General features: G+C 31.2%; 1 protein-coding gene across 1 annotated transcript; it reads right to left on the reverse strand.

Annotated features, from left to right (window-relative positions):
- Positions 1-3,255: 3,255 nt before the first annotated feature.
- LOC106721135 (CDC42 small effector protein homolog) lies at positions 3,256-26,878 on the reverse strand. The gene is made up of 3 exons (XM_014516009.2): positions 26,635-26,878; positions 3,755-3,849; positions 3,256-3,344 (listed from the first exon to the last, which is right to left on the reverse strand). Exons 1-3 carry the CDS (start codon positions 26,774-26,776, stop codon positions 3,336-3,338), a joined length of 246 nt encoding a protein of 81 aa, XP_014371495.1. The 5' UTR covers positions 26,777-26,878; the 3' UTR covers positions 3,256-3,335.
- Between the last annotated feature and the right edge of the window lie 814 nt (positions 26,879-27,692).

The raw sequence follows: 27,692 nt of genomic DNA on the forward strand, positions 1-27,692 counted from the left end.
TTGTACCTGATTTATTTTGAAGTTTTTTTTGTGTATTATGACCATAATTAAATTTTTAATAATTGAAATTGTTTATTTTTCTTATAATATACTACTTTTACCCGCGACTTCCGCGCGGAATAAAAAAAATGCACACAAGATAAAAAAGTTCCTATGTCCGTCTCCTAGTTCTAAGCTACCTCCTCATCAATTTTCAGCTAAACCAGTTCGACCTATCTTGAGTTATAGCGTAACTAACACGACTTTCTTTTATATATATATATATAGATTTCACGTGTAATTGTGTAAACACAGTTGCCAAGTAAGATAATAAAACAAGGTATTTAATTTCATATATTCTCATATATTGGTTCTAGTGTAAAAATATTTATCATAGAATTGATTCACAGTAACGTTTGTCGTTTCAATATTAAAATGACAAAATTACAACAATTTTACATACACCCTTCATAAAAGGGGACAACTCATGGAAAAATATCGGAAGATGTAGAAAAAAACTTCAAGAATCTATATCATAGGGCCGTCATAGACACTGTTTCAAGCAGGTATAAGAATGAAGAAACCGCTAAAAATAAAAAGACATACGCCCATCTTTTAAAAGCGATCTTTTCTGTTTTGAAGCGACTTTTTTAATATAATACGGCAAACGAACAAGCGGTCACATAAATTCGCCGAAATGGCGAAGAGACCATTACCCATAGACATCCGCAATTACAGATACGTTGCCTTTCTTTAAATACCACTAATGGAGAAGACGCACAGATATTGAACATTTTTCCTTTCTAAGCGTACCCTCGTCCATGAAATCCACTTAACCTATTCATCCTTTCCTTATAACAAAAGGGTGAGAAGGGAAAGCGGACTAAAATTAGACCTTAAAAACACTCATCAGACTGTACGCTGAATTACTTCCATTGTCGCTTGTCTTCTGTGTGGTTATTTCTGGTGTCTACTGTTAATACTCTTAATACTGCTTAGAACAGTCTTTGCATGGTGGCCCTTATTCAGTCTCTCGGATCGTCTCTTTCTTGCAGTCATTCAAGTGCCCAAACTTCTCGGGCAAGAAGACTAAAGAGATGGTCGAGAAAATAGACTCTAAATATGTCATTTATATAATACAAAAAGAAATATCAAGAAAACTGTATATAAAGTAATTAAATATGAGATATTATCTACTAACAACACCTGCAAAAATATACTTAGGTAAAATTTAACAATGATTTGGTATATTTGAAATATTAAATTGATCTGTTATACAATATTGTAACGAATGGAGACCATTCTAATGTCGTACTAACAAATGAAATTGGCGGCGAATATGAACGAAAAAACCCTATCATATGTATCTTTTGAAATTAGCAAATACCACAAAATACTAAAATCTTTTTTTTTTTACGAAGAAAAACCGAAGATTTTCATGGACGGAGAAATATTACCTACTTCGGTTTTACTTGTTTTAACAAATATAAAATATGAAAGCAGTTGAGTCATAATTGAAGTTATGCTCATTCTGTCTCAAAAATTATAATATTTAAAAAGTAAAATATAAAATCATATAGACGAATTGAAAACCTCTTCCTTTTTGAAGTCGTTTAAAATTAATTTGTATTTTCATATGTTTATATTAATGTAAATAACATTATTATCGCCACCAATTTCGAAAAAAATGCTGGATTACATAAATATTTTTAAAATTATTTATATTATTAACTAGCACACTTGAATGTAAACTAATTTCTCACAAATATAAACTTAATTTCTACTTGACTTCACACTTTCCGTAACCTAAAATTAACTACTAACCGTACATTAATAATTTTACAATAAAAATAATAGTGTTACAATAAACAAAATATTAAACGAATAATTCACACAAATTAATACAATGTAATGATTACGTTTTCTGCAAATTCACAAGATTATTATTTCACGTTTAACATAGCTTTATGGTTCACGAAATGATCTTTTTCGGAGTTTTCACCCTTTATCGTGGGTTTCTGAGACCAAAATTACCATTTAAAACATATTGTTATTTCTGTTTTGTCAAAGTTTTAGCAGAAATGACGATGTCTTATACAGAAATGTTGATCTCAGAAAACAACAGTTAATCAGCTACCGAATTACTAGTATTTCTGAGTAGAGTGCTTAAGGTTTTTTTAAGAAGCATTTTAAAGTACGCGTATTTATAGTTGCGTCTGACAATATCATTCGCACGTCGCGTCGTTAAGATCTTTGTATGCAGTTATTTTGGTAGTGGTACTTATAGTAGTGGAGTAAATATGAGGCAATCTATTTACACTATTGAAAAATTTAAAAATTTGCCAAATATTAATTTCGTAGTTATAAAAACATCGTCTTGAAATTAAAATATAAATTAATCAGAAATCTGACATGCGGGGAAACACATATGAAAAAAAAATATCACGATTTGGAGAAAAAAATCTTTTAAAACTTATAAAAAAAAAGAAGGTTCTATTCTTATTCTTATTAAATTCTTATTTCTACAATTTCATTTACTGGATGAAAAATTTATAATAATAAATAGGTTCTTTTTTAAGTTTCAACATTTATTTAAAAATATTTATTTTCTGTGCAAATCTCAACAGAGATAATTTATTTAATGAAATAAAATGACATTACAAACAGTATTGTAATTTTTATTCAAAATAATTTTCACCTTTATTATATGTTTTGATGAGATAATTCAATACATTATTATGGATATGTTGTATTGAATTACATATCTGGATTACAATACCAAAAGTTTGGTAATAATTATTACGATTAAAAAAATATATATCAAATTATTTACTCTACATTCGTTGTGAAGTATACTATTTATTATCTATCGATCTTTCAGCCTTAGAAAAAGAAATAACGAAGGTAAAACATTGTTTGTCCTTTTTAATGTTCCAAAATATGTACAAAATTTCAACATTTACTTTTATCGCGAAATATATAAAACTGCGTACCTAATATTTCAATTTATTGTCTTGAAGTAATTTCCAAAGACAATAATAATATGAGATTTTATTTTATAATTTATTCGGTAATATTTTTTTATAAGATTGTCGAAGTTTCCGTTCACATTATTGTGTTTAAATTTAATTTATAACCTTGTGCGTGAAGGTGACATTTTCATTTAGGTAACTTTTTTTAAGATTTTTTTCACCGAATTCGGTCATGACTTATGTACACAAAAGTATCTTAAAATTAAAACTTAAATTCTATGGGTTTTAATAATAAATATAAATATAATAGTGTATAAGATCATAACACACGTTGATTGGTTACTATAAACTCTGCATTCACTAAAGTCCAAGGAAACAGCCGCGCTAGTACACCTGGAAAATAAACAATGTTTTGTTAAAAAAAAACAATGCAGCACAAAAATAAGTAAATAAAATGCGTTTAAAATGTTTTATGGACAAAAAGATTTCCAATATATAAGATTTTAAAAAAGACTTAATTTTAAAAACAACGAACAATTGTTTTCTATTCTTTTCAAGTAAGTCAATGAGAAACGCCAACATGCCGAAAAATTTGTACTAAAATGTGTGCAGCGTACGCCCTATCGGGCGTAAAGTACACCAAAAGTTTCATACTAATTTTGACATCATTGACAATGACGATACGAAGGCGATTGTCACAAATTTTAGTATTAAACCCACTGTTGTTGCTGTTTTTATGTTGAAGACAATTGTGACCATCGTACTTTATAATGATAGGAGCAATTCTAAGAAAAAAGAATCACCTTAACTCCATAAGCCATTTCATAGCCGCCTTTGCTCTGCATCTGGTTCTGTATCGTGTGCAGCAATGATGATGGCATGTCCACATCCGTAGACCCTGGAATAACAACAAATAGTTAGCTACAACGATGTGTACACAGAATAAGCAATTAGAAATCTACTTTATGCCGTATCCGTTTTCAAATCACCTCAATCTTTGTCACTTTGTTTTTTTTTTTAATGAAAGGGATGACCATATAATATTATTGTATGAATGTTTTATGTATGTCAAACATAATAACAGACACATTCGATGGTTACAGTAATGTTCGAATTTAATATATGGGGTATAATGTAACTCACTGCTGGTTTCGTCGTTTTGTTATGTTACGTAAAAAAATAAAGATGAGCTTATAAATATAGCTAAATTAATAACCTTAGCGTGTCATCGGGGAATATAACGTAATTGTTATAAAATGATATTAATGGTGGTCAAACACGCGAGGGGTCGGAGACGAGGTCGCGGTCTTCTAAATTATTGTGTAATTATGCTTCATAGATATAATCTACCTGATCCGGAGCACAAAAATGAGGCGAAAAAAATACCTCCATAGGCTTTTTATGAAGCTAAATTATCTCAGTGTTGTCATTACAATACAAAATGACATTTTGAAAATCTACTCTCAATTATACGTCAAAATTGTATGAAATATGTATAGGTTAAAATTTATGTTATCTTTATATACGGCAATGGTTAAGGCAGCAAATAAACTAATATTCAATCAAATTAATATTGAAATATATAATGTACTAGCTGATGTCGACGACTCCGTCCGCGCAGAATTAAAAATACTTAATTAGTGGCCTATGTGTTCTTACAGACTATGTTCTATATCTATGCCAAATTTCAGCAAGTTCCGCTAAGCCATTCTGGAGATACTTTCCAAAAACATCCATCCATCCATCTATCCGTCCATCCATTTATCTAAACATTCGCAATATTAGTAAGATAACTACGTGAAACATAACATATATTTAATCGTAACTTTAGATGTTCGGGAGGTAAACATTGTTTTGATATCTTTCCTCACATCTTTATTCCGTCTAGAGAAGTAAGTCGTAAGTACGTAGACGTACTTCGTCTAAGTTTGTCTACTTTGAACATCTTTCATAAGGCCTTTTGTCTGAAGATGTCTCGTGCAAAAACGCTAGGAATACTGCAGTATTTTCTTTTTTCTTAACCAAATGGAGTGATTTTTTTTATAACTCATATTTCAATAATAATCAGACTGTTACTGTTAAACTATTCTTTTAGTAATTATATAGGTTTCAGTAGTTTTAAATTGTTAATTATTGACATCGAAATATAACAAAAACTAGATAATTACAATAAAAGCTTTCGTCCGTTTACTAATCGCATTATTTATTATCGTTCAATTACCTCGAGATAACCTCTTAAAGTGATCCCGAAGATAAATATACAAAGATATATAACTTCAAACTTTCGTGGTTTTTACTAATATGCTGTTCCTAAGAAACGGGATTCTTACCACGATTAGGCTTTTTGAGCTAAAACAAAGAATTGTAATTAAAAAACTATATATATATAATATATGGAAATTCTAAAGAAAAATTATGTTTTTACAAAGATTATTGAAATTGGAGATTAGGATTATGTATTGTAATAATTATTTAATGTTTATTTTATATTGACACAATATCAACGTAATTTTCACATAATCAAAGTTATTTTAAATTAAGTAGGTACACATAAGTACTATAATACATCAGTGTATTTTTGTATATTCAAGTAACAATTAAAAATTGTTTGTTCAATCAAGTATAGGTTACATGAATAGGTTAAAATTATGAAATTGGAGTCAGCAGTTACTAAATAATTCAAAATTATCATAATTTTAAATACTGTTACAGTAAGCTTTAGTCAAATAAACTTATCACAGACAACTAAATGTACTGTATATGTTGTTTAGGAACGTAACAAGTAGTAATCAAGGTGACCTTTAAGAAATAATAATCTTTTAATTGAATTAATTAACAATAATACTCTTTATCTACTCTACTGGTATCTATGAAAACAGAATTAATGTTTATTTTAAGTGCCAAAATCCTCGTGACTATTTCAAGGCACTTAGACGTTATATCGTGAACGAAATCATCTTGACCCTGACCTCTTACTGTATAGAATTTACTACCAAATATAAACAAATATAAGCTAAGTTTAATAAAAGAAAAATTAACTAAGTAGCTATGACAATTCTGCAATGGCTTGACATTAGTAGAAATTGAAAGTTTGCATATGGCAATACTGGTTAACAGTGACAAAGTGCCGCAGACGATCAAACTTTTTTTATTGTTTAATAATTATGTATTCTAGAAGAGCAAGAGAATGGTGTATTTAGCATATGAAAGATTTATTATGACACTAAAACAAGAATATTTAGAATTTAATAATACAATATTTCTATCTACATAAAGGACTCACAAACAATGGCTTGTAATACATATGAAATATCACAAACAAAAACCCATTTCATTTCATCTTTACAATTGAGAGTTGTATTTTTGTGTTGTATAGAAAAAAAGCAACGCTCGTTTTCAACAAATAGACATAGAATCTCACGTATTCACAATACAATAGACTAGAGGCCGATGTACGAGTTTAAATATCGTGAGACTAATCCCGCAGTTATACCTAGAAAGGTAAAGCATGTACAATTACTTTTATGACAAACTATAATTAAAGTAATTATGACCTATTAATACGCTATTCAATTGTATGAGAGAAAATTTATATTAAAAAAGAATGAGCAACTAGTATAGGTACTGTTAGAAGTGATTTAATAAGTAATACCGGCTTAACCATGGATATTTAACAGTGGTAGAGTATGTTTTAAATTGGGTAGGTTAAACACCACGTCCTTGCAGATGACAGACGTTACAGAACGACGAGGGGAAAGAAGACTTATTATGTGTGTGTGCAAGAGATAGTATTGTTATTGTCTGCTATTACGAAATATTATAATAAAAAATAGAAAAAACACTCTAACCAAGCAAAATTACTGAAGAAAAAGACTGGCATAACCTCTAAATCATGAATCTGCTACAGAACTTGAAGGTAACATTACTAATAATTATATTAATACATTGAAAGCAATTTGCAAGATCACTGTTATTTTGAAAATATATCACACACATAAAAACTTTTGAAACTATTGGTCAAACAAATTTGAAAAATGTATATGAATGTGTAATTTTTGACCACTCATAGAACAGCTGATTCTATTTAACTATGACATTGACAAGCACAGATTAACAAATTAAGTACGTTCGGAAATTTAACATAGATTAACAATCGTTACTTGCTGATATTTGACAACGCTTTCCGCTACGTTTTTCTCGACTTGTTGTATATCTCAAACAAAAAAAAAAAAGGTAATAATAAACTAAGGAAATGGATGAAATCTGTTGCAAGTGTAATGAGTTAATCACCAACAGACAACTGCTGATATGCAGTGAATGTACGAAAACTTTTCATCTTAAATGTACAAGCGTCTCTGAAAAAAGATTCTATCTTATGACTACTGAAACGAAAGTTAAATGGAAATGCTACCTATGCCAGTGCAACCTTACACCATTAAATATCCACAGCACACCATTATCAACGCGTCCGGTCCTGCCAATTACGCTAGGATCAGAAGAAAATAACATTACAAAACGTAAAAAAGTTGTAGTTAATGTTTCGACCCATAACTCATTTGAATCATTGTGTACGGAATATGAGGAATCTACTGTATCTGAAACAGAAATTCTAAATCTAAATAAGAGTTGTCCAGACCTAAAAAATACAGAGCAAAATTACATTGAGTTACTAGAAGTTAATAAAAATTTACAGACAAATTTACTCAAATCAGAGAAAGAAGTTGACAAACTATTATCTGAAAACTTTACCCTAAAAAAGGAAATTGAGAAACTAAACAAGAAAATATCGACTCTTACATCCATATGTAAAACACCTAAACGGAAAAATTTAAATAAAATAAAACCCGGAAACAATAACGAGACATCAATAAACAGAAGTCAATGCCTACAAACAACCCCAATTAGCCATACACGACGGATTGAAGAACGAAGAGAAAAGTCTTGTAGCAATGGTCCTGCAAAAAGTCAACGTACGGTTTTCCGGCGTCAAGAAGAACCTCCCAAACCCAAACCTAAGCCTAAGATTGAAAAACCGAAACTACATATATTGAGTACAAATAACCATAATTCTATGATTGAAAATTTAAAAAGACTCGACTTTGATCTCAAATATGATTATTGTCATTTTGTTACACCAAATGTAGGACTGAAACAACTTCTTCATGATTTTTCCAAGAGAACTGAAAAGCTCACTCTTAGTGATTATTGTGTAGTTGTTATAGGTGACTCTGATTTTGAAACATCTATAAACTATCTAGATCTAGTCTATTACACTCGCGACGTGCTTAAAAGTATAAAAAACACAAATATCCTAATATTATTACCAACATATACATGCGGTACAGAGATTTTTAATTGCCGAGTAGAATTTTTCAATACGCTATTATATCTAGACGCTAAAACATATAATTACGCTTATGTACTTGACTCCAATGAAACACTGACACTAGACATGTTTGCGCCTAGGACCGGAAAATTAAACAGAATGGGACTAATAAATATACTGCAGCAACTAAAAAAAGTATTAACAGCAAATCAATTACAAGCCACACAAACAGATCTAATCGTAATGGATAAACAGACATCCACTGTTACCTCGCCTACTATCGTTCCCAAAAAAGATCTTTTTCGTTCCTAATATGGGTAAACCAGTCACGCTCCTACATCAAAATATACACGGCATATTATCTAAGAAAGAAATACTAGAAATAACCCTAGATGAGATAAAAGATAGTATCGACCCAGACATCCTCTGCCTCACTGAAACCTTCGTTAAATCTGGTCAGGAAAAAAATATTAATCTTGAAAATTATGAACTGGCCACAAATTATTCTAGGTCAATAAAAAGAGGGGGAACTTGTATCCTGGTAAAAAAAGGTTTAAAATATACAAAACTATCCTATTTAGATGATCTGGCTACATTACATCATTTTGAATGCTGCACAATAAATCTGACTGATTATAGAGTAATAATTGCTTGCATATACAGGATTCCCTCCAAATCAAAATTAAATATTGACATTTTCTTAAATAAACTAGACTTATTTATACATAAATGTTTAATAAAATATCAAAAATGTAAAATTATTATTGCTGGTGACATGAATATTAATATTTTAGAATCTAATCAAGTAACAATACAACTTGAAGATATTATAAAGAAATATAACCTCCACGCACATATAAGACAACCAACAAGGGGAAACAATTGTTTAGATCTAATCATAAGTAGCATTGCAGATGCTGTTGGATCTGTATTACAACTCTGGCTTTCAGACCATGACACAGCACAAGTACTTAAATTCAACATCCAGGAAAAAAAATCTAAATCAAATGATTTTTATTACATTTTTAAAAGAGACTACAGTAAAAAAAACTTAGGTATATTCAAAAAATATCTTTCCACCTTCTGTACAACAAAAAAATATTTTTTACAATCGGATCTTAACACAGTATTTAACAAATTCTATGATGACTTTTGCTTGCTTTACAAACTATGCTTTCCAGTTATTAGAATCAAAATTACTAATGGTGTACACAACAAGTTTAAATGGATAACAAAAGGCCTGAAAAAGAGTTGCTTAACAAATAGAACACTACGTTATAAATACTACACAAATAAATCAAACACAAATCGATGTAAATATAGAAACTATAATAAACGCCTTAAAAAATGTATTGCCCTAGCAAAGAAAAACATGAATGCAAAATTTGTGAGTGGTAGTAAAAATATTACTAAAGCCACTTGGACAGTGATAAAAAATGAAACAGGGGGAATAAACAGAAATAACCTAATAAATAAAATAGTATCTGATCAAAGAGAAATAACTGACCCCTTGGACATAGCGAATATAATCAATAAGTACTTCATAAATTTAACTAATAATATAAACCAAACAACTAAAAATACACCTGACATACAAAATACTAACTATAATTCTATTTTCCTGACACCAGTAAATGAAAAATATATAGAAAATATTATCAAAAATTTGAAAAAGACAAACACAGAAGGTTATGATTCAATAACAACTAAAGTTATAAATGAGTGTAAAGAAATTTTAAGCCCTATATTGACTTACTTAATAAATTTATCTTTAGAAACCGGAACATTTCCCGAAAAATTAAAACAATCAATCATTAAGCCTCTCCATAAAAAAGGGAATAAATTGGATATAGGTAACTACAGGCCCATTACCTTAATTCCAATTATATCTAAAATATTTGAAAAGGTCATCCATGAAAAATTCATGTCATTTTTCAAAAAATATCATATCTTAAAATCATGCCAATTTGGTTTCCAAAAAAAGAAATCGACCACGCACGCATCATTTCACCTAGTCAAAGATATACTACACAATGTCAATGAGAACCTTTACACTTCAGTAATATTTCTTGATATGTCCAAGGCTTTCGATTTCGTCTCACATAAACTTCTTTTAAGTAAACTAGAGGCCTACGGAATCCGAGGCCCAGCATTAAACTGGGTAAACTCATATCTTTCAAATAGGAATCAAAGTGTAGAAATAAACCAACTTAACTCACAATTTGAGACACAAACCTACTATTCCGAGAATATAATAAATACATCTGGCGTTCCGCAGGGTAGTGTCCTGGGCCCACTACTGTTTCTAATATACATTAATGATCTACCAGACAAAGTGAAATTCAGAACCATAATGTTTGCTGATGATGTATCTGTAATAGTCACTACTGACAAAAAAAGTACAAGAAATAATCATCTATTAGATATAACTACAACATTAACAATGGTAACAAAATGGCTAAACGAAAACAATCTTAAAATAAACTTAGACAAGACTCACATTATAAACTTCAATAACTTACCCAATGAAAAAATTTCTATTCATTTTGATGACCAAATTATAAACGATATTTCAAGTACTACTTTCTTAGGCTTAATAGTGGATTCTCAATTTTCTTGGAAAGAACAAATTAAAAAAGTATGCGATAAAGTAAATAGATTTTCTTATGCCTTGTATAAATTAAGAAAAGTTGCAAATAAAAAAACTGCTATCACTGCATACTTCGCCTATGTTGATTCGGTACTAAGATATGGCTTACTCTTATGGGGCAATAGTACTGACAAAGATAAAGCATTTGTTGCACAGAAAAGATGTATACGCTCTATTATAGGTATAGCGCCGCATGAGTCATGTCGCCCACATTTTAAGACTTTACATATACTGCCACTACCTTGCCTTTACATATTTGAGGTTTGCAAATTTGTGAAATTCAATATCAGTTTATTTAAACAGGCAAAAGACTTTAGAGACAGAACTCTTAGATACCCTGATAAACTCCTACTTGAGGTAGTGCCTAAAAGCGCTCGTTTTCAAAAAAATTGCTATGCAATGTGTAGAACAATTTATAACAAGCTGCCAGACTCCATAAAAAATGTATCTGAAAATAAGTTCAGCGCCACCCTGAGAACTTGGCTAATGGAAAATTTATTTTATTCAATTGACGAATTCTTAAATACAAATACTAGCAATGTCTAATACAGTCCTTGACTAAATTTTATGCATTTCTCTGATCATTTTTGGAAATTGTTTTCATATGGAATTTATATCTGTGTTTTCTTTTTGTTTCTATATATTTGACTAGTAAACAATTTTATTCAATAAATAAATTTTGACCTTTACTAATAATAAATTAAGCGACATTGACTACTTTAAATGATTATGAAATCCTATAATTATGTATTCACTATTTTTTCTGTACCTAATATTATTATAAATTTTTGCATGTTAATATTATATTAACAAATAGGTCGCACTCAAAGATTCTGTAACACCTTAATAACTGTACCCTATTTATGGCAAATAAATGAATTATGAATTATGAATTATTATGAAGAAGTTTGTGTTTTGTCTATGAGCTGGTCCAATTCTAGTCCTCTTCCCCTTTTCTATTTAGAAAAGGATAGGAAGGTGAAATAGAACTGACCATCAAGGATCGATAGTAAAAGCTGCTTGCTCCTTTGAAGTCTAAATGAACAAAAAAAAGCTTCCAAAAAATAACCTATTTCGCTTTCTACTGTTATAAAGAGACTAAAATGCGGATGGTTTCTGTAATTATAATCCAGCTGGACTTGATTAATGTGTATGTTTGCAGCGTGACCCATATGAGTCTGTTGCGTAACCGACCGCGGTAAAAATGAAACGATGTTTTGTGTCCGCAAGAATTAGGTCGGATTGTGTTACCACATAAAGTTAATAAGCACAAGCGGCAGCCATCTTATCTGAAATTAATTTTATGAACTGTACTTTGGTTTGATATCTTCACTCCTGGAATACATCATCATTAGGGTCAACAGAATTGTAGGCGTTTTCTATATCATTAATGGTGTTATTATGACTTGAAAGTTTTATAAATTGATGAGCTTTTAGCTTTAATAGATGGACTTGTGCCTATGTTTTTAATCCATTACGTCGTTTCTGCTTTCGAAGCGGTTACAAGAAATTCGCTAATCTTATTAAGTGATTTTTTTTACATAGGTACCAACCAATAAAATCTACTATATAATTCAATAATTTCCAAATGTAATACCATATTGAAGTCGCAGTAATCATTCCCAAAATGGTAATAAATATTACCTACTAGCTGTCGCCCAAGACACCGACCGCGCGGTACTAAACAAAACTTATTAAGTAGCCTATTTGTTCTTCCAGACTATGTTCTACATTTGTTTCATCAAAATCCATCCATCCATCCATCTAAACGTTCGCATTTATAATATTAGTAAGATTAATAAGTAATCTGACAAGCGCTACAGATTAGAAATATTGTCATGACTTAAGAACGCAGGACTTACTTTTTTGCAATATAAAAGTATAAAATAAAACAGTCACATCAATTCATTCCATAACAGAGTCCTGTGATGATAGAATAAGCGCACATTTTCTTATCTGCTCGATGAAGTTAAGTTTTGCCTGTCGGCAATCAAACATTTGACTTTATGTTTTCCGTAATAGACTATCAGGGATTTAGCGCTTAATATATCGTACGTAGTTATATTAGAAAGTTCGCTATTGCGGTCTCTAGCGTGTACTTTCCCGTGGCCAATGGGTCTTATATGATTTCGTGTAAAACTCAGTAAAACGCATCTATAGATTAACAAGAAATATTTTTATCATCTCATAGCGATTTGTTTAACATTAAATTTTTGTACTTCCCTAAAATTCTTATGTTTTTACCATATTCTTCTACATTTTTTTGTAACAGTTGTATGAATAAAAAATGTAGAGTTATTACTCTACATTTTTTATTCATATTTTATTTAGATTTATAAACGAAGTATTTACTTATAGGATAAAATATTCTTTGCATTATTTATGACACCTAATTACAGCATTATATATAGCCTTAAAATTTTATCGTTTAATAATGTTCAAAAAATATGTACACGCAAAGTTAATCATCATATCTTATAGCTTATTGTATTCAAGTTACAAAAAAACTTATTCGCACAATTTTCCCTTTCAATTCATTTGTCAATAGGTGTGAAGTTCGAATCTCAATGGAGACAATTCCCTCGACCGCGATGGAAACAAATATCTATTGTGATTGTTATTTATAACGTCACATTGTCCTTTAGCTATTGTTGACTTGGATTTATAGTTTTCGCCCAATGGTCTAAATTTAATCTTACGGTTTTATCAAAGCATTGTTAAACTTTTACGTAGTCTTAGTTGGATGTTCCGTAAATTTGTTTCAAAACGAATAATCGTCATTTCAGATACCGGGAGTAAGTAATGATGTATCTACTTGCATTATTTCTTAAAAAGATAAAATAACAGAATCGCTAGATGATGTTGTTATTTAAGTTAGGCTTTTTTGCTTCTATCATTAAGACAAGAAAAATGTTTCCGATTTTCCACTGCAAGTAATTATTTAATACAGATTTATCCGTAAGCAAACAAAGGCACCTTGATTTACGTATTAGCATGCTGAATGTGTTGTCGATAATATCGTTTAAGGTAAATGGTTTAGAAGCGTGGAATATTTTAACTATCTCATTACTTGGAAAGTATAGTTAAGGAAAGACTGACAAGGAAAATCAATCTTATATTTAAACAAAAGAAGAAAGAAACAAAAAGGCAATTACAAGAAAATAAAGATAGATATTTTAAATCTTTTCTTTTGAGGGACTGAAAAGGAATCGAGTTATTTGTTAGCAATTAGCCAACCAAGTTATGAACTTATTGAAGTTACATAGTTGGCTCCTACAAGTTATTGCGAATTTAGCTTACGATGTTAAAATAGCTAAACTAAATTCCAGAGGCAGACAGCCCTATATGAGTGGCTCGCTTCCTTAGCGATGACTCAGTAAGCCACCGAACTCTGCTGCTATTTCCGACCCTCGATACCGATATATAAACATACGTTGGTCCATTACAGATTACAGAATATAATACAAATCCTTGGAATAGAATACAGAGTCCACATAGATCCACAAACTAGATAATTAGTAAAACTAGTAAGTGAGTGGATGTTTTTGGCGTAGATACTTGAAATCGTTAAGTTATGTTATTGAATCATCTTCACGTATCACGATATATGATTTTCATGTGCTTTATTTTGGTAGTTAATATTTAAATTGTGTGCATATAAAGAAAAAAAGAGCCCAAGGTTAGCTAATAAGAGACCATTGAAGACATAAGTCACGATCATGACTGATTTTTAAAACACAGGCAGTCGTAGTATTATGATTCGGTTTTTATAACCTCTTGTTTTATTCAGTAGCGTTTGCGTGTGATGGCCAGAAATAGCTTAATGTGGCCAGTTTTATTTTTAACCAGGTTAACACTCCTATAGCTTGGCATATATCAAAGATGTGTGTTTGCGAAATACATTGACGTATTTTTGTTTATCTGGTACACTAAAGTTTCAGATAACAACAGCCTATTACAAAATGGGGGAAAATTTTATTTTACCTTTTACCTTTACCTTTACTTGTAAAACTGCAGATTTATAATCAATAATTGAAAGATTAAGACAATCTAGACTTAATAATATACGTGAGTTGTCGGGCGTCGATTTTTATCGTAATTATATGAGCGATCTGTTTTGCGGGCGGCGCTGGGGTTCTTTTTAAAAAGAAAACCCAAAACTTTTCCACACACTTTTTAATTGAAAACTTGGATGGTCTCCGAATCCGGGTTGTCACCTCGAGCTCTAGCAATCGACTGAATTATTTTAATAAATTACTTGTAAAGAAAGCTATATCTGCTGATGGCAGATATTGCACAATAATTACAACAATGGAAAACTTCGTCTTCAATATAATGCTGATTAATCAATACGTCCATACTGTGAAGGGTTATAACAGCTCCCCCTTTTTGACGAAGCTTTATCCATTTAAGATGAAGCGAAGTAGAATTAGAATTGGAATAAGAATTAGAATCGCGAATTAGGAGACCATTGAAAATAGAAATAACATACAGAAATTGAACATCATTAAAAATAGAAAATTAGAAATTGGACAACATTAAACATAGAACATAGTAAAAATAACTTAGAAATAACAATACAATGTTGTTATAATCAAAAATAGTAGAATTATTATTAAGCACATGATATAGTAAATGTAGTAAAATTCTTAAAAATAGTAATTGAACAAATGTCCATAATTCAAAAATAGTAGAACTAGCAATTAAACACATTGAAATTAGTAAATATAGTAATAATTCTTGAAAATAGTAGTTGAATAAAATGTTTACAATTCAAAAATAGTAGAATTATAATTAAACACATTGATATAGTAAACTTAGTAAAAATTCTTGAAAATAGTAATTGAATAAAATGTTTACAATTCAAAAATAGTAGAACTAGAAATTAAACATAATTAAACAAATGATATAGAAATTATTAATTAATCTTAGAAATAGTAAGTGCACAAAATTAGTAACATTCAATTACTTAAAAGTTTATATTTCTTTTTGACATTGTCAGATTTTTATCTAGATTAGGTTTACATGATTTGTAATTCATAACTGGTAGAGATCTAGTAGATTTCTCATCGTCGGATGTAGAAATATCTGTCATTTCTATGACATTTGACAACTTATTACTTTGGTTAGTTGATTTTTTATTATGGCATTGATTGAATATTTGTATGCAACAGCCAACACTGCTGTGACGACTTTGTTTGTAACATTTATACAATTTGAAACAAATATAGAAAATTAAACAAACAATAAAGATATAAGTAAATGTAGAATAATATGAGACATATTTAATAAAATGAGATTCGTTTTGTACATTATTTAACTCTTTCTCTAAATCATCCATTTGGTGATTTGCGTATTTTAATGAATCTAGATTAATTTTGCTTAAAGATATAGGAGTAAGATATGGTAATGATTTATTGAATATGTCTTTCTTACAACAATCATCAATAGTTATATCAAAATTTATGTCTAAAGGAGACGATATTTTAACAGAAATTGAGCTATCTGGCATCAACTGAATAGTCTTAGAAAAACCAATACAGTTATCGGTGATTTTGACTATTCCTGTTCCGATTAACGAGTGATCACTAATTGCGTCATCGCATTTTATTGTAAGTTTATTTATATTTGATTGAACATAAATCCATTTATTATTATTCAACTTATGCCAAATATCAATTTCACCATATAATAATTTAGAATTACATTCGGGTGGTAGTGTAAGGACTACCTCTGTTAATAACTTTGATTCACAACTTGGATTTATTAGTGTTGAAAGTATAGTAGTTAATTGACATATCGAATATTCATCATTTAATGATTTACAAGTTTCTAGACTATCCAACATTGCAAAATGCATCCTATCAGTACTAATGGCAATATAGGAGTTAGAAGGTTGGATAAGTGCAAATGTTTTGTAATGTGAATCTTCATGAGCTGTAGGCAGAGGAATGTTTTTATAAACAGTGTATTTGTCTTGTGTAATTAGTGGAATTTGTAACACAAAAATAACCTTATTATTATAGTAATAAGACATTAATTCAGAGACATCAATTATAGAATGAATGTTAGCTAAGTTTAATTGAACTGGAAAATCGAGTCTTTTATTTATTTGGTTACTATGCTTTGATAATTCGGTGTATAAACCTAAGGGACTAATTACGCTAGGATGTAGTACATTTACCTTAGAAAATAAAATAGCATTTAATGTAGTATCTAACAAATTAGAAATCGTTAATAAAGAGCCTTCAATAATATTTAAAAATGTATTTATCTTAGAAGTATAGAGTAACGAATTATCGATTTTAGTAACTTGAGATAGTATTTCGTTCATGTTATTAATTTGCGTATTTAACTTTAATTCGTTTTGATTAAGTTTGGAAATAGTAGAGTTAAAATTATTTATAGTTGATTTAACAATATGTATGTTATCTTTCATAAGACGAAATAATTCTGTCTCACTCTTTTGACAGGCGTTAATTGCAGCGTCATATTTCCTTGCGTCATCGGCGTCTAAGGTACCGAAAATAAATTTTAAAATTTCTCCACCAAATTCTAGAGACCTTTTGGTCTTCGTGGAAGATTTATTAATAATGACATGAGACAAAGATTGCAATTTAATGTAATTTGATTGTATTAAAACTTCTATAGGACTACAGATATCCTTACATTGAATTTCGTCTTGCGACTGAATTTTAATACATAAATCTTGAGTTTTGTGTAATTGTTTTTCAACATTTTCAAGATAAGGTTCTAAAGATATTAGATCGATGTGCGTTATTACCTTCCAATAATCATTGTAAAAATTAATATTAGTAGTAGGTTCAAAATAAATTCCGGGACTATGCGATATAGGAGTAATCTTGAATTCAGCGCGAGATCCATAGCATATGGCTCTGGAAATAAAGATATAGTAATTATTAGAGATATAGTATTCATAAGATAAATTAGGATGTAGAAGGTTTAATCTCGTTAGTATGATACTTCACGTGTTTTCGACCTACTTGTAACGTAACATTATGTTTATTGTGAACCTTTATTATTTTAAAGGGACCTTTCCATACGGGAGATAAGGCCTTCCGGAGCCTGTGGTGATGTTTCAAATACACCATGTCGCCGGTTTTATAAGTAATTTCGCGAGAATTAGAATCATAATATTGTTTAGACTTTTCTTTGCTATTAATTATATTTTGTATTGCCTTTTCTCGGCTAAACCGCATACGATATTGTAAAGCACGAATGTATTCGTTATAAGTGTTATTATTATTATTTTCATATAATGAATTAGGAATATGTGGTTTATAACCATATAATAATTCGTATGGGGTAAAATCAGTGGTACAGTGAGGAGTAGTATTGTAGGTTAAAATAGCAGTGAATAGATAACAGTGCCAATCATTTTGATTTTCGTTTGTAAACGACTTGAGATATTCTTTTAAGGTAGCATGAGACCTTTCTAATGCTCCATTAGTTTGAGGATGATAAGGAGACGTAAATAGAGCTTTGATTTTTAAAATTTCAGTTAATTGTTTAAATAAATCTGAGGTAAAACAAGTACCTAAATCCGTTAAAATCATTTTTGGAAAACCGAATAGAGACATAAAATGTACAATGTTACGAGCTATCTCGTCACTTGCAGATGTGACCATGGGATAAGCGCTAGAAAATTTAGTAAGATCATCTTGAAGAGTTAGAATGAATTTGAATTGTTGGGGCCCTGATTCTGGTAAAGGACCTACAACGTCAAGAGCTAACCGCTCAAATGGTCGTGTGGAAGTAGAAGTTATCTCCATTGGAGCTTTGTTTGACCTACGTAAAGGTTTATTAATTTGGCACAATTTACATTTCTTTACATATTGTTCAATGTCAGAGCGCATGCCTTTCCAATAATAGGCTGCTTTAATTCGTTTATACATGCGATTTGATCCTGGGTGACCTGCGATAGGAGAGTCATGATTTTCTTTTAATATCTTTGGAACTTCGACTGGAGTAGGATAAATTAATTGATTTTTGTAAATATGAATTGTAATATTAGTATTATGAAAAATATAAGCAATCATATTATAAATTTTAACATATGATATTTTAGAAAAAGGATCTGAGAAATCTGATAGAGCGAGATCAGTAATATCTGCATCTTCGCTTAATATTTGGTTTCTTAATTTTATTAGTAAATTATAAATATCTTTGAATTTGGTTTCTTCGTAATGATGGATTTTAGTAAATAAGAAATAGTATGTTTTGTCTTTATCATTAACACGTTTTACAGTGAACGGCTCGCGTTCGGAATTTAGTAACTCAGCAGAATTATCGAGTTGCGATAATATTTCTTCACAATGTGGCAAAGAATAATCAAAGTCTAAAGAGACTGGACATGCAATTGTTTTAAACTTGGATAAGTGTAAACCTTGTGAACATTCTTCGATAACGGTGTTAAGACTTGAAATATTTTTTGTAAATTGATCTTTGAAGTATTTTTCATAACTTGAATTATTTAAATTATTAATATCAATTGTATTTATTGGATATCGAGATAATGCGTCAGCGTTAGAATTGAGACGACCTTGTTTATAAACGATTTCGTAATCGTATTCTTCGAGCTTTAGGTGCCAACGAATGAGTCTACTGCCTGGATCTTTGACATTAAATAGCCAAACTAAAGGGCGATGATCAGTTACTATTTTAAATTTTTGACCATATAAATAAGGACGGAAAGTTTTAACTGCAAAAATAATAGCTAAAAGTTCTTTTTCCGTAGTAGAATAATTACCTTCAGGCTTGTTAAGCGTTCTGGACGCATAGGCGATAGGTTTATCTTTACCTATGTCACCTTGTGAGAGAACTGCACCTACGGCGTAGTTAGAGGCATCCGTAGTTAATACAAACGGAGCAGAAAAATCTGGATATTGAAGCAGTGGTGCCGTGGTAAGCTTATCTTTGAGAATTTGGAATGAACTGTCCTGCTCAGAGGTCCAGTTAAAAGGAACATCCTTTTTTAATAAGGCCGTAAGAGGCTTGGTTAACTTAGAAAAATTTTCAATAAAACGTCGATAATATCCAACAAGACCTAGAAATGCTCGAATTTGTTTTACATTGACTGGAGTTGGGAATTCAGAGACAGCTTTTACTTTATCAGGATTTGGAGAGACACCTTTGTCGGTGATGATATGACCTAAATATGCAACTTCGCGACGTAGAAATTCGCATTTATCAGGCTGAAGTTTTAAATTGAATTGTCTGAATCTATCAAACACTAATTTAAGCTTAGACATGTGAGATTCGAGATCATGTGAGTATATGATGCAATCATCTAAATAAACATATGCGTGAAGACCTTGAAGACCGGATAAAACCGTATTCATGAGACGCTGGAAAGTGGCTGGAGCATTCTTTAATCCGAAGGGCATCCTAGTAAATTCGTAGTGCCCAGACATGCTAGAATTAGTACTAACAGTAAATCCTGTCTTTGGCGCATCTTTGGCGCTCATCTTCAATTGATGAAAACCACTTGCTAGATCCAGTGTGCTGAAATATTTGGAATGACCTAATTGGTCTAGAATATCAGTGATAAGAGGCAGTGGATAACTTTCGGAAACAGTGGCATCATTAAGTTTACGATAATCAATAACAATTCTCCATTTCTTTTTGCCAGAGGCATCCATTTTTTTCGGGACAACCCATACTGGGGCGCTCCAGGGCGAATTAGAAGGGCGAATAATGTTTTGTTCTAACATTTTCTGAATTTGAGTGTCAACTTCGTTTTTGTGACATTCAGGAAATCGATAAGATTTTACATGAATAGGGGGCGTATCCCCTGTATTGATATTATGCTCGATTGCGTTTGTGAAGGATAACGGTTCACCTTCGATATGGAAAATATCAGAGTACTGAGAGCAACATTCGAGAAGAGACTTTTTCTCTTCTTCATTTAAATGAGAACAGCGAATTAAATTTAGTACTTGATTGAGACGATTTGATTTAGTAGTAGATATAGTATTAATATCGCGACATTGATCTGAATTAAAATTATTGCGATCTAGAAAAGTCAACTCTACGTAATAATCTTTGACTTCAATATCAGAATCAGTTGTATTTAAAACTGATATATTTATTTTACCATTGGGTTTAATTTTAACAATGGAATTGGCAACGTAAACACCTTTACATATGACGTGATGCAATACCAGAGCTTCATTGTCGGGACAATGTTCATAAATGTAATTTGATATGCCGCATTCAATAACCGTTTCAGAGCGCGCGGGAATTATATAAGTTGGTTGTGTATAAATAATAGGTATAGAATAATTTTTTATTAATAAAGACTTTGAGGCGTAATTAATGTTTGCTTTAAAGTAACTACAAAAGTCGCTACCAATAATGCCGTCGTAGTTATCTAAGTTGACGTCATCGGTAGTAACGTGAAATTTGTAATGTAATGTTTCATGACATAAAATAAATTTTAATTGGAATGTACCTAAGGTTTCGACCAACTGCTCTGAGTTATTAATGCCTTTTAATTTTACTTTTTCGGAAGAGAGATTTGGAAATTGTTGTAAACTAGATTTTTTTATTATACTGATACTAGCTCCTGTGTCAATTAGGAAGCATAGCTGCTCTGTGGCATGTTTAGTTTTAATAAAAACATGAGGTAACGATATCTTTTTGTTGTTAGCATTTATTTCGCAAATAATTTCAGAGTTAAGATTTGGTAAATTAGAAATAGTAGATATAGTAGAACTCAATTGCTTTGATTGAGATGTATTTGATTTAGTAGAACTCAACTGCTTTGGTTGAGATGTATTTGATTTAGTAGAACTCAACTGCTTTGGTTGAGATGTATTTGATTTGGTAGAACTCAACTGCTTTGGTTGAGATGTATTTGATTTAGTAGAACTCAACTGCTTTGGTTGAGATGTATTTGATTTAGTAAAAATAGTAGATTTAGTAGAACTCAACTGCTGTGGTTGAGGTGTATTTGATTTAGTAAAATTAGTAAAATTAGTAGAATGTGTCGTGTCTTTGCATATATACGATTTCTTAAGACACGCGTCGGAAATCGCGTTTAGTTTAAATTTTCATTAAAATCGCACAAGTGTACTTTTGCTTTAACGTTTGAGTCACGCGATGTACATTGTTCCGGTTTTGTAAGCGATGCATTTTCGCGACGCTGCTCATTGAATTTGCGCTTGCGACATTCCGCGATCGTGTGACCCATGTTTTTGCAATAATTGCATGACTTAATGTTAGAGTTTATATTGGAACATGAGTCACGCTTCTTATAATACTTGGCGTTATAATTTGAATTCACATGAAAGAAGCTTTGCGGTTGCTGTTTATTTATATTATTTTTTTTATTTTTGAAACATTCCGAAGAATTATGACCTGTTTTGTTACATATGTGACAATGTTTTTGATGTTTAATTAAGTGTGTTTTTGATAGATTGTATAACTTTTCTTCCTCTATAGCATGTTGTATTGCCTCGTTGAGGTCAGTCGGATTCCTACATCTAACAATGGTTGATATTGATGAGTTTAATCCCAGAAGGAAGGTATTGAGTGCTAGATCTTCCATGGCCGCTATTCGACCCGCAAGTTCGCCCTCAACTTTGCAACTATAATGTATATCTGACTGTAGTCGGGTTAAGATTGATTCTAACCTCAGAGAAAATTTAGTAACGTCTTCTGTGCTAAGTTGTTTACAGTTTTGTAAGTCTAACAATAAATGCGTAGAATGTTTTTTTTCTCCAAATGTATTTCTAAGGAATAATTTTATTTCTGACCATGTATTAAACGATTTTAGACTACACGCTATTTTAGCTTTTCCGTCTAATTGTGAAATAATGAATTTACATAAAATACTTTGTTGTTCTGCTGTTGCTAAAGACATTGCGTTGTCACAGTCAGTTAAAAATGCGGGGAGCAGATCTCTGTCCCCATTATAAGGTTTAATGAATTTAGTAAGAACTGAGAGAGTAACTTTTTCCGTCATGATTGCTTTGGAACTTTCTGATCTAGTAGGTGCCATTAGCTTTTATGCAATTTGCGGATAGAATAGAAAAATATATGTTTATACACACAAAATTCACAAGAAATGGTAAATCATAAAAATAAACACATCAAAAATGGTAAAATAGCAAACAATAAAAATAGTAAATAATTAAAATCAAGATTGGTAAAATATTGAAAATAGTAGAATGTAGAAATATTAAAACATTTGAAATAGTATAACATCAAAAATGGTACAAAATTGAAAATAGTATAAAATTTTTTAAAACTTGTAAAACTCTGGAACTTCTGGAAAACTTCACTGAACACAATAAATAATTTAGAATCACTCACTGTATGATGATTAGAAGGTGTGGCTTCATGAGTGATCAGTTGGTGAGTCGAGTTGCTAACTCGCCTGCAGCGGGCTCACGTTGTATAGTGGAGACTGACCGTCGTGCAGCGGATCGGAGTTGCGTGGAGCGGGCTCACGCTTTAAGCGGAGGCTGACCGTCGTCCTAGTAGTGTGTTGGTAGAGATCAAGACGCAGGCTTGAACTAGTCAAGGCTTACTGTCGATCTTGCAGTGCCGGAGCCGGGATTCAGATGTCAGAGCCTTAAATGTTAAGACTTACCGACATCCCACACTTCTGACACCAATTGTTTTGCGGGCGGCGCTGGGGTTCTTTTTAAAAAGAAAACCCAAAACTTTTCCACACACTTTTTAATTGAAAACTTGGATGGTCTCCGAATCCGGGTTGTCACCTCGAGCTCTAGCAATCGACTGAATTATTTTAATAAATTACTTGTAAAGAAAGCTATATCTGCTGATGGCAGATATTGCACAATAATTACAACAATGGAAAACTTCGTCTTCAATATAATGCTGATTAATCAATACGTCCATACTGTGAAGGGTTATAACAGATCGATTTAAGAAGACAGATTAATTTGCGAAACGTTATCTGGTTTTTCTTCACGCCTTTGTTAGTCTATCTATCCACTTCCTATTGGTCAAACTGCGAAGTGACTAGGTAATGAATTCGTAACGCGTTTGCGTCTGATTGTAAAAATGTTATTTGGTAGTAGAACTAATTAACTGTTGATGGTCTACTGTGTTTATGTTAACAGGAGTGTATTTTATGTGACGATGAAGATACTATGAGCAAATAGAAAGTTATTACTCTCAAAACTCTTTATATTAGTTTTTTTTAGTACTAATGTAACAGAGCACTTTTAATTCGACTTGCTATCCCGATTGTGCACACCTATAACTACAACTAATTTTCAGTTGTGGTTGTGCCGTGACGATATAATTTATTGTACCAAACAAGGTCTGTGCTTAGGGTTGCCAACTCTTTGGGATGTGCATATTTGGGTTACAGGTATAACATCTCTGTCTTCGAGTCAAAATGGGTGGTATGAAGCAAGTAAGTCTGGATGTCTTTTTTGTACGTCGTCCAAGGGGTCTAAAGTTGACAATTCACTGATCTTCGTTTGGCTTCGTTCGCACTATTCGTGTACACATTTCTTGAAAGTAGGCAACCCTATGTACACTCAGTCCGTTTGTCTGACGCCAAATTCGGAGCACATACGCATCTTCATTGAATCGTAATGACATTTTATGTAAGCAGTGTGCATTAGAAATTAAACCTTAGTAGAATATTTTAAAGCTTAAATTGATATAGCTATAATTTTATGCGTGTAAAAGTTCGTTTTTTCTTTTGTAGGGTTTGCTTATTTTTGTTGTACTTGCAGAACATGTACGTAAGGATTTATTATTGTGAAAATATTGGCTTAATAATTGTACTGCAATAGTGGTAATATTAAGACAAATGTCTTTGTAATTTCATCAATCGATCAAGACTTTATTTTTCGTATAAAAATATATTGGCAGGTGTGGTGCACCTTTTTCACAAGGTGTTGTAAAGTAAGTAAATATTTAAGTCAGTTAAAATTTAATTTTTTTAATATAATTAACTTATTTTAATGTAAATTAATATAACTGCAATAAGTAAATAAGGTGTTTTTTATGGTAATTTTTAACATATATCTAATATGGGGTCGTTTATATTGTATTCGGGAAGGTTATGAGATATCGATATGATGTCGAGATATTGATATATCGATGATAAATAATCCGATTTGAAGTGACACTAGAGTTGGATAAGATATATCGGATCAGCTGCTCTTGTGACTGTTACGTCAATACGATATCCAGATCAGAGAAGAGAAAGTTAGGCAAAGGTAAGAACATGGATCTGCCACGCTGTCTTACCGTGAGTTTTCACTGCCGTAACACGTATACAAAAACATATTGTTATCTCTTTCAATCCATTTAATACTGAATATCCTTTAAACTTATAAGGTATTACATTTAAAGACCTTTATGGGTTCGTTATTTTATAGCGCGGTAAATGTATTCAAGTATAAATAGATACAATGTACGAATAAAAAAGTTTACTAAGCACATTATGAGTGTCGCTAAGTTGCGCATGTATGCGTTATGCGTGGTAAAGTTTATTGAACCCAGTTCCTCCACTGTCTTGTGCATTTAAGTGACAAATCATTAATATTAAATGTTATCTTTATGCGTTTATTTTCTTAATGGTTACAATTAATCTGTCACAATAACTGATTGGTTTCGTATCGGCCTTTAAATCTCTCGGGATCAAATTTCATTGGGTTACTTATTTCTTATCTAATGTAGTATAAATCGTCTGTCACATTGACAGATACTAAGAAATTTTCAGTCTTATACAATTGTAGAAAAACTACAACTACGTTATCCTATAATAATAATTATATTTATTAAAACAATATTTAAGAACTATATTAGTGATATGTTCCTGTGATCGTTTTAAGTTAGGATGCAGGGAAAAGGAAGGACTTTGTGCAAAAATTTTGCTTGTCCGAAATACTTTTATAGCAAAACTAGCTGTAGCCCGCGACGCCGTCCGCGCGGAATAAAAAAAAACTATTAGTAGCCTATATATTCTTCCAGACTATGTTCTACATCTATGCTAATTGAGATACCTTCAAACAAACATCCATCCATCTAAACATTTGCATTTATAATATAAGTAAGATTATTCAAATTTAAAACAATGAAATAATATTAATGTGTCAACTTTTTAAGTTATGGGATGTTATGGTAACGTGAAAGCGAGGTTATGTGATCAAATTAGATGACATAAGGACCTGTTTTTCGGACCTCAGTTGTCGTCTTGAATTTATAATGCTCATTATCAAGCAAACGTCAAGTGGAAATTTATGTTCAATTGTGGTTTGTTTTTGTGAAGAAAGTGGAATAAATCGAATGTACTCATTAGCTTTGATATTCAGTGACTGTAAACATCTATATGTGTTCAAACAGTTAAAGAACAAAGAAATAAAATTGCCGTATTCCCTTTATAACTTCAAAAAAGTTGTTCTGTCTACGAGTTGTAACTTTTGTGTAATCGTAAAGTATAAAGTGGACATGTGTTCAAACTAATCATATACTAAAAATTTGAATTTATGTGGTACAATTTGGTTAACCTATTAATACGTGATGTGGGTAAAAACATTAATAAATAATAGTAAAAGACAATATAGCAGAGACAGACATGGCAGTAAAGACGTAGCGGAAAAAGTTACCAAAGGACGTGAAATTCGACACCAATGAAACAGAAGTGAATTATGGTGGGTCTATTCTGTAATCTAGCTACACAAATAATTTACCTATGTGTCCTGTATGTTGGAAGTTCGTAGGTGCTCCGATCATAGAGCGGTCTATTCTTCGTCGCGTGCGCTGCGCCTGCGCGGCCGGCTGGTAGCAGCACGCGAACCACTGCAGCCACATCTCACTGCCCGTTGTCGCCATTTTGTCACACAAGTTCACTACACTAACACAAAATGGCCGCCTCAAAATGGCGCCCTCTCGTACTGTATTTTTTTTTTAATTTTATACAAAATTTGTTAACCCACTATTTAATTCTTTAACGAAAGTTTTAAAGTATAAAAACGGATGTGCGCGTTTATGTTATATTTATAATGATCTTGTCTTAGATGGCGTAGCAAGTGTTGAGTGATCCTTCGCGCACTGATAACGTCGCCGGCATGGCTTCCCAGATAAATACTGCAACAAGAGAAATTTATCGTTAGATTCTTTGAATCGAAATATTAGTACAAAATATTTGTTACATCCTAAACAAACGTCACATTAAGATAAATGTTATCAGAACTGAAACTATGAGGGTCTTCTTACAAAAAGGTTTGAATTTCTTTGTATATAAAATGACGTTATTTCAACTAAATCGCATACAGACATACCAAAAACTCAATCTTCGTCGTTCTTAATAATATTTACTTAGCTAACGATATCTTTGTTTTGTCCTTATTTGATACAAATTGCATTTAGAAATACAAATAAACAGCTTCTCTAAATCTAAAACACGTTGTATTTTGTGCTGATGTTTGATTGCAAAACATTCCTTAGAGCTTAGTTTTATATATAGAGAAAAGAAGTGCCCCACCACAATGCCTATTCAATTTTATTTATGACACAAAAACCCTCATACAAAAACATCGAAATAGGCAAATTATTCGAGTCATTTCATGTAATGCAGTTCTATTATTTAATGTGCAAAATTAACAATCGCTAAATATGCTAACATAAGCTTCAAAGAATTCAACAAACGAGCCAAGTGATGACAACAAGTAATATTTACTATGACTCATACGCTATTACATACGTATTAAGTAAACTAACGGACGCCCTCGACTTTGCGCAGAATTTT

The sequence above is a fragment of the Papilio machaon genome, chromosome 18 (assembly GCF_912999745.1).
Source record: "Papilio machaon chromosome 18, ilPapMach1.1, whole genome shotgun sequence".
Taxonomy (NCBI): domain Eukaryota; kingdom Metazoa; phylum Arthropoda; class Insecta; order Lepidoptera; family Papilionidae; genus Papilio; species Papilio machaon.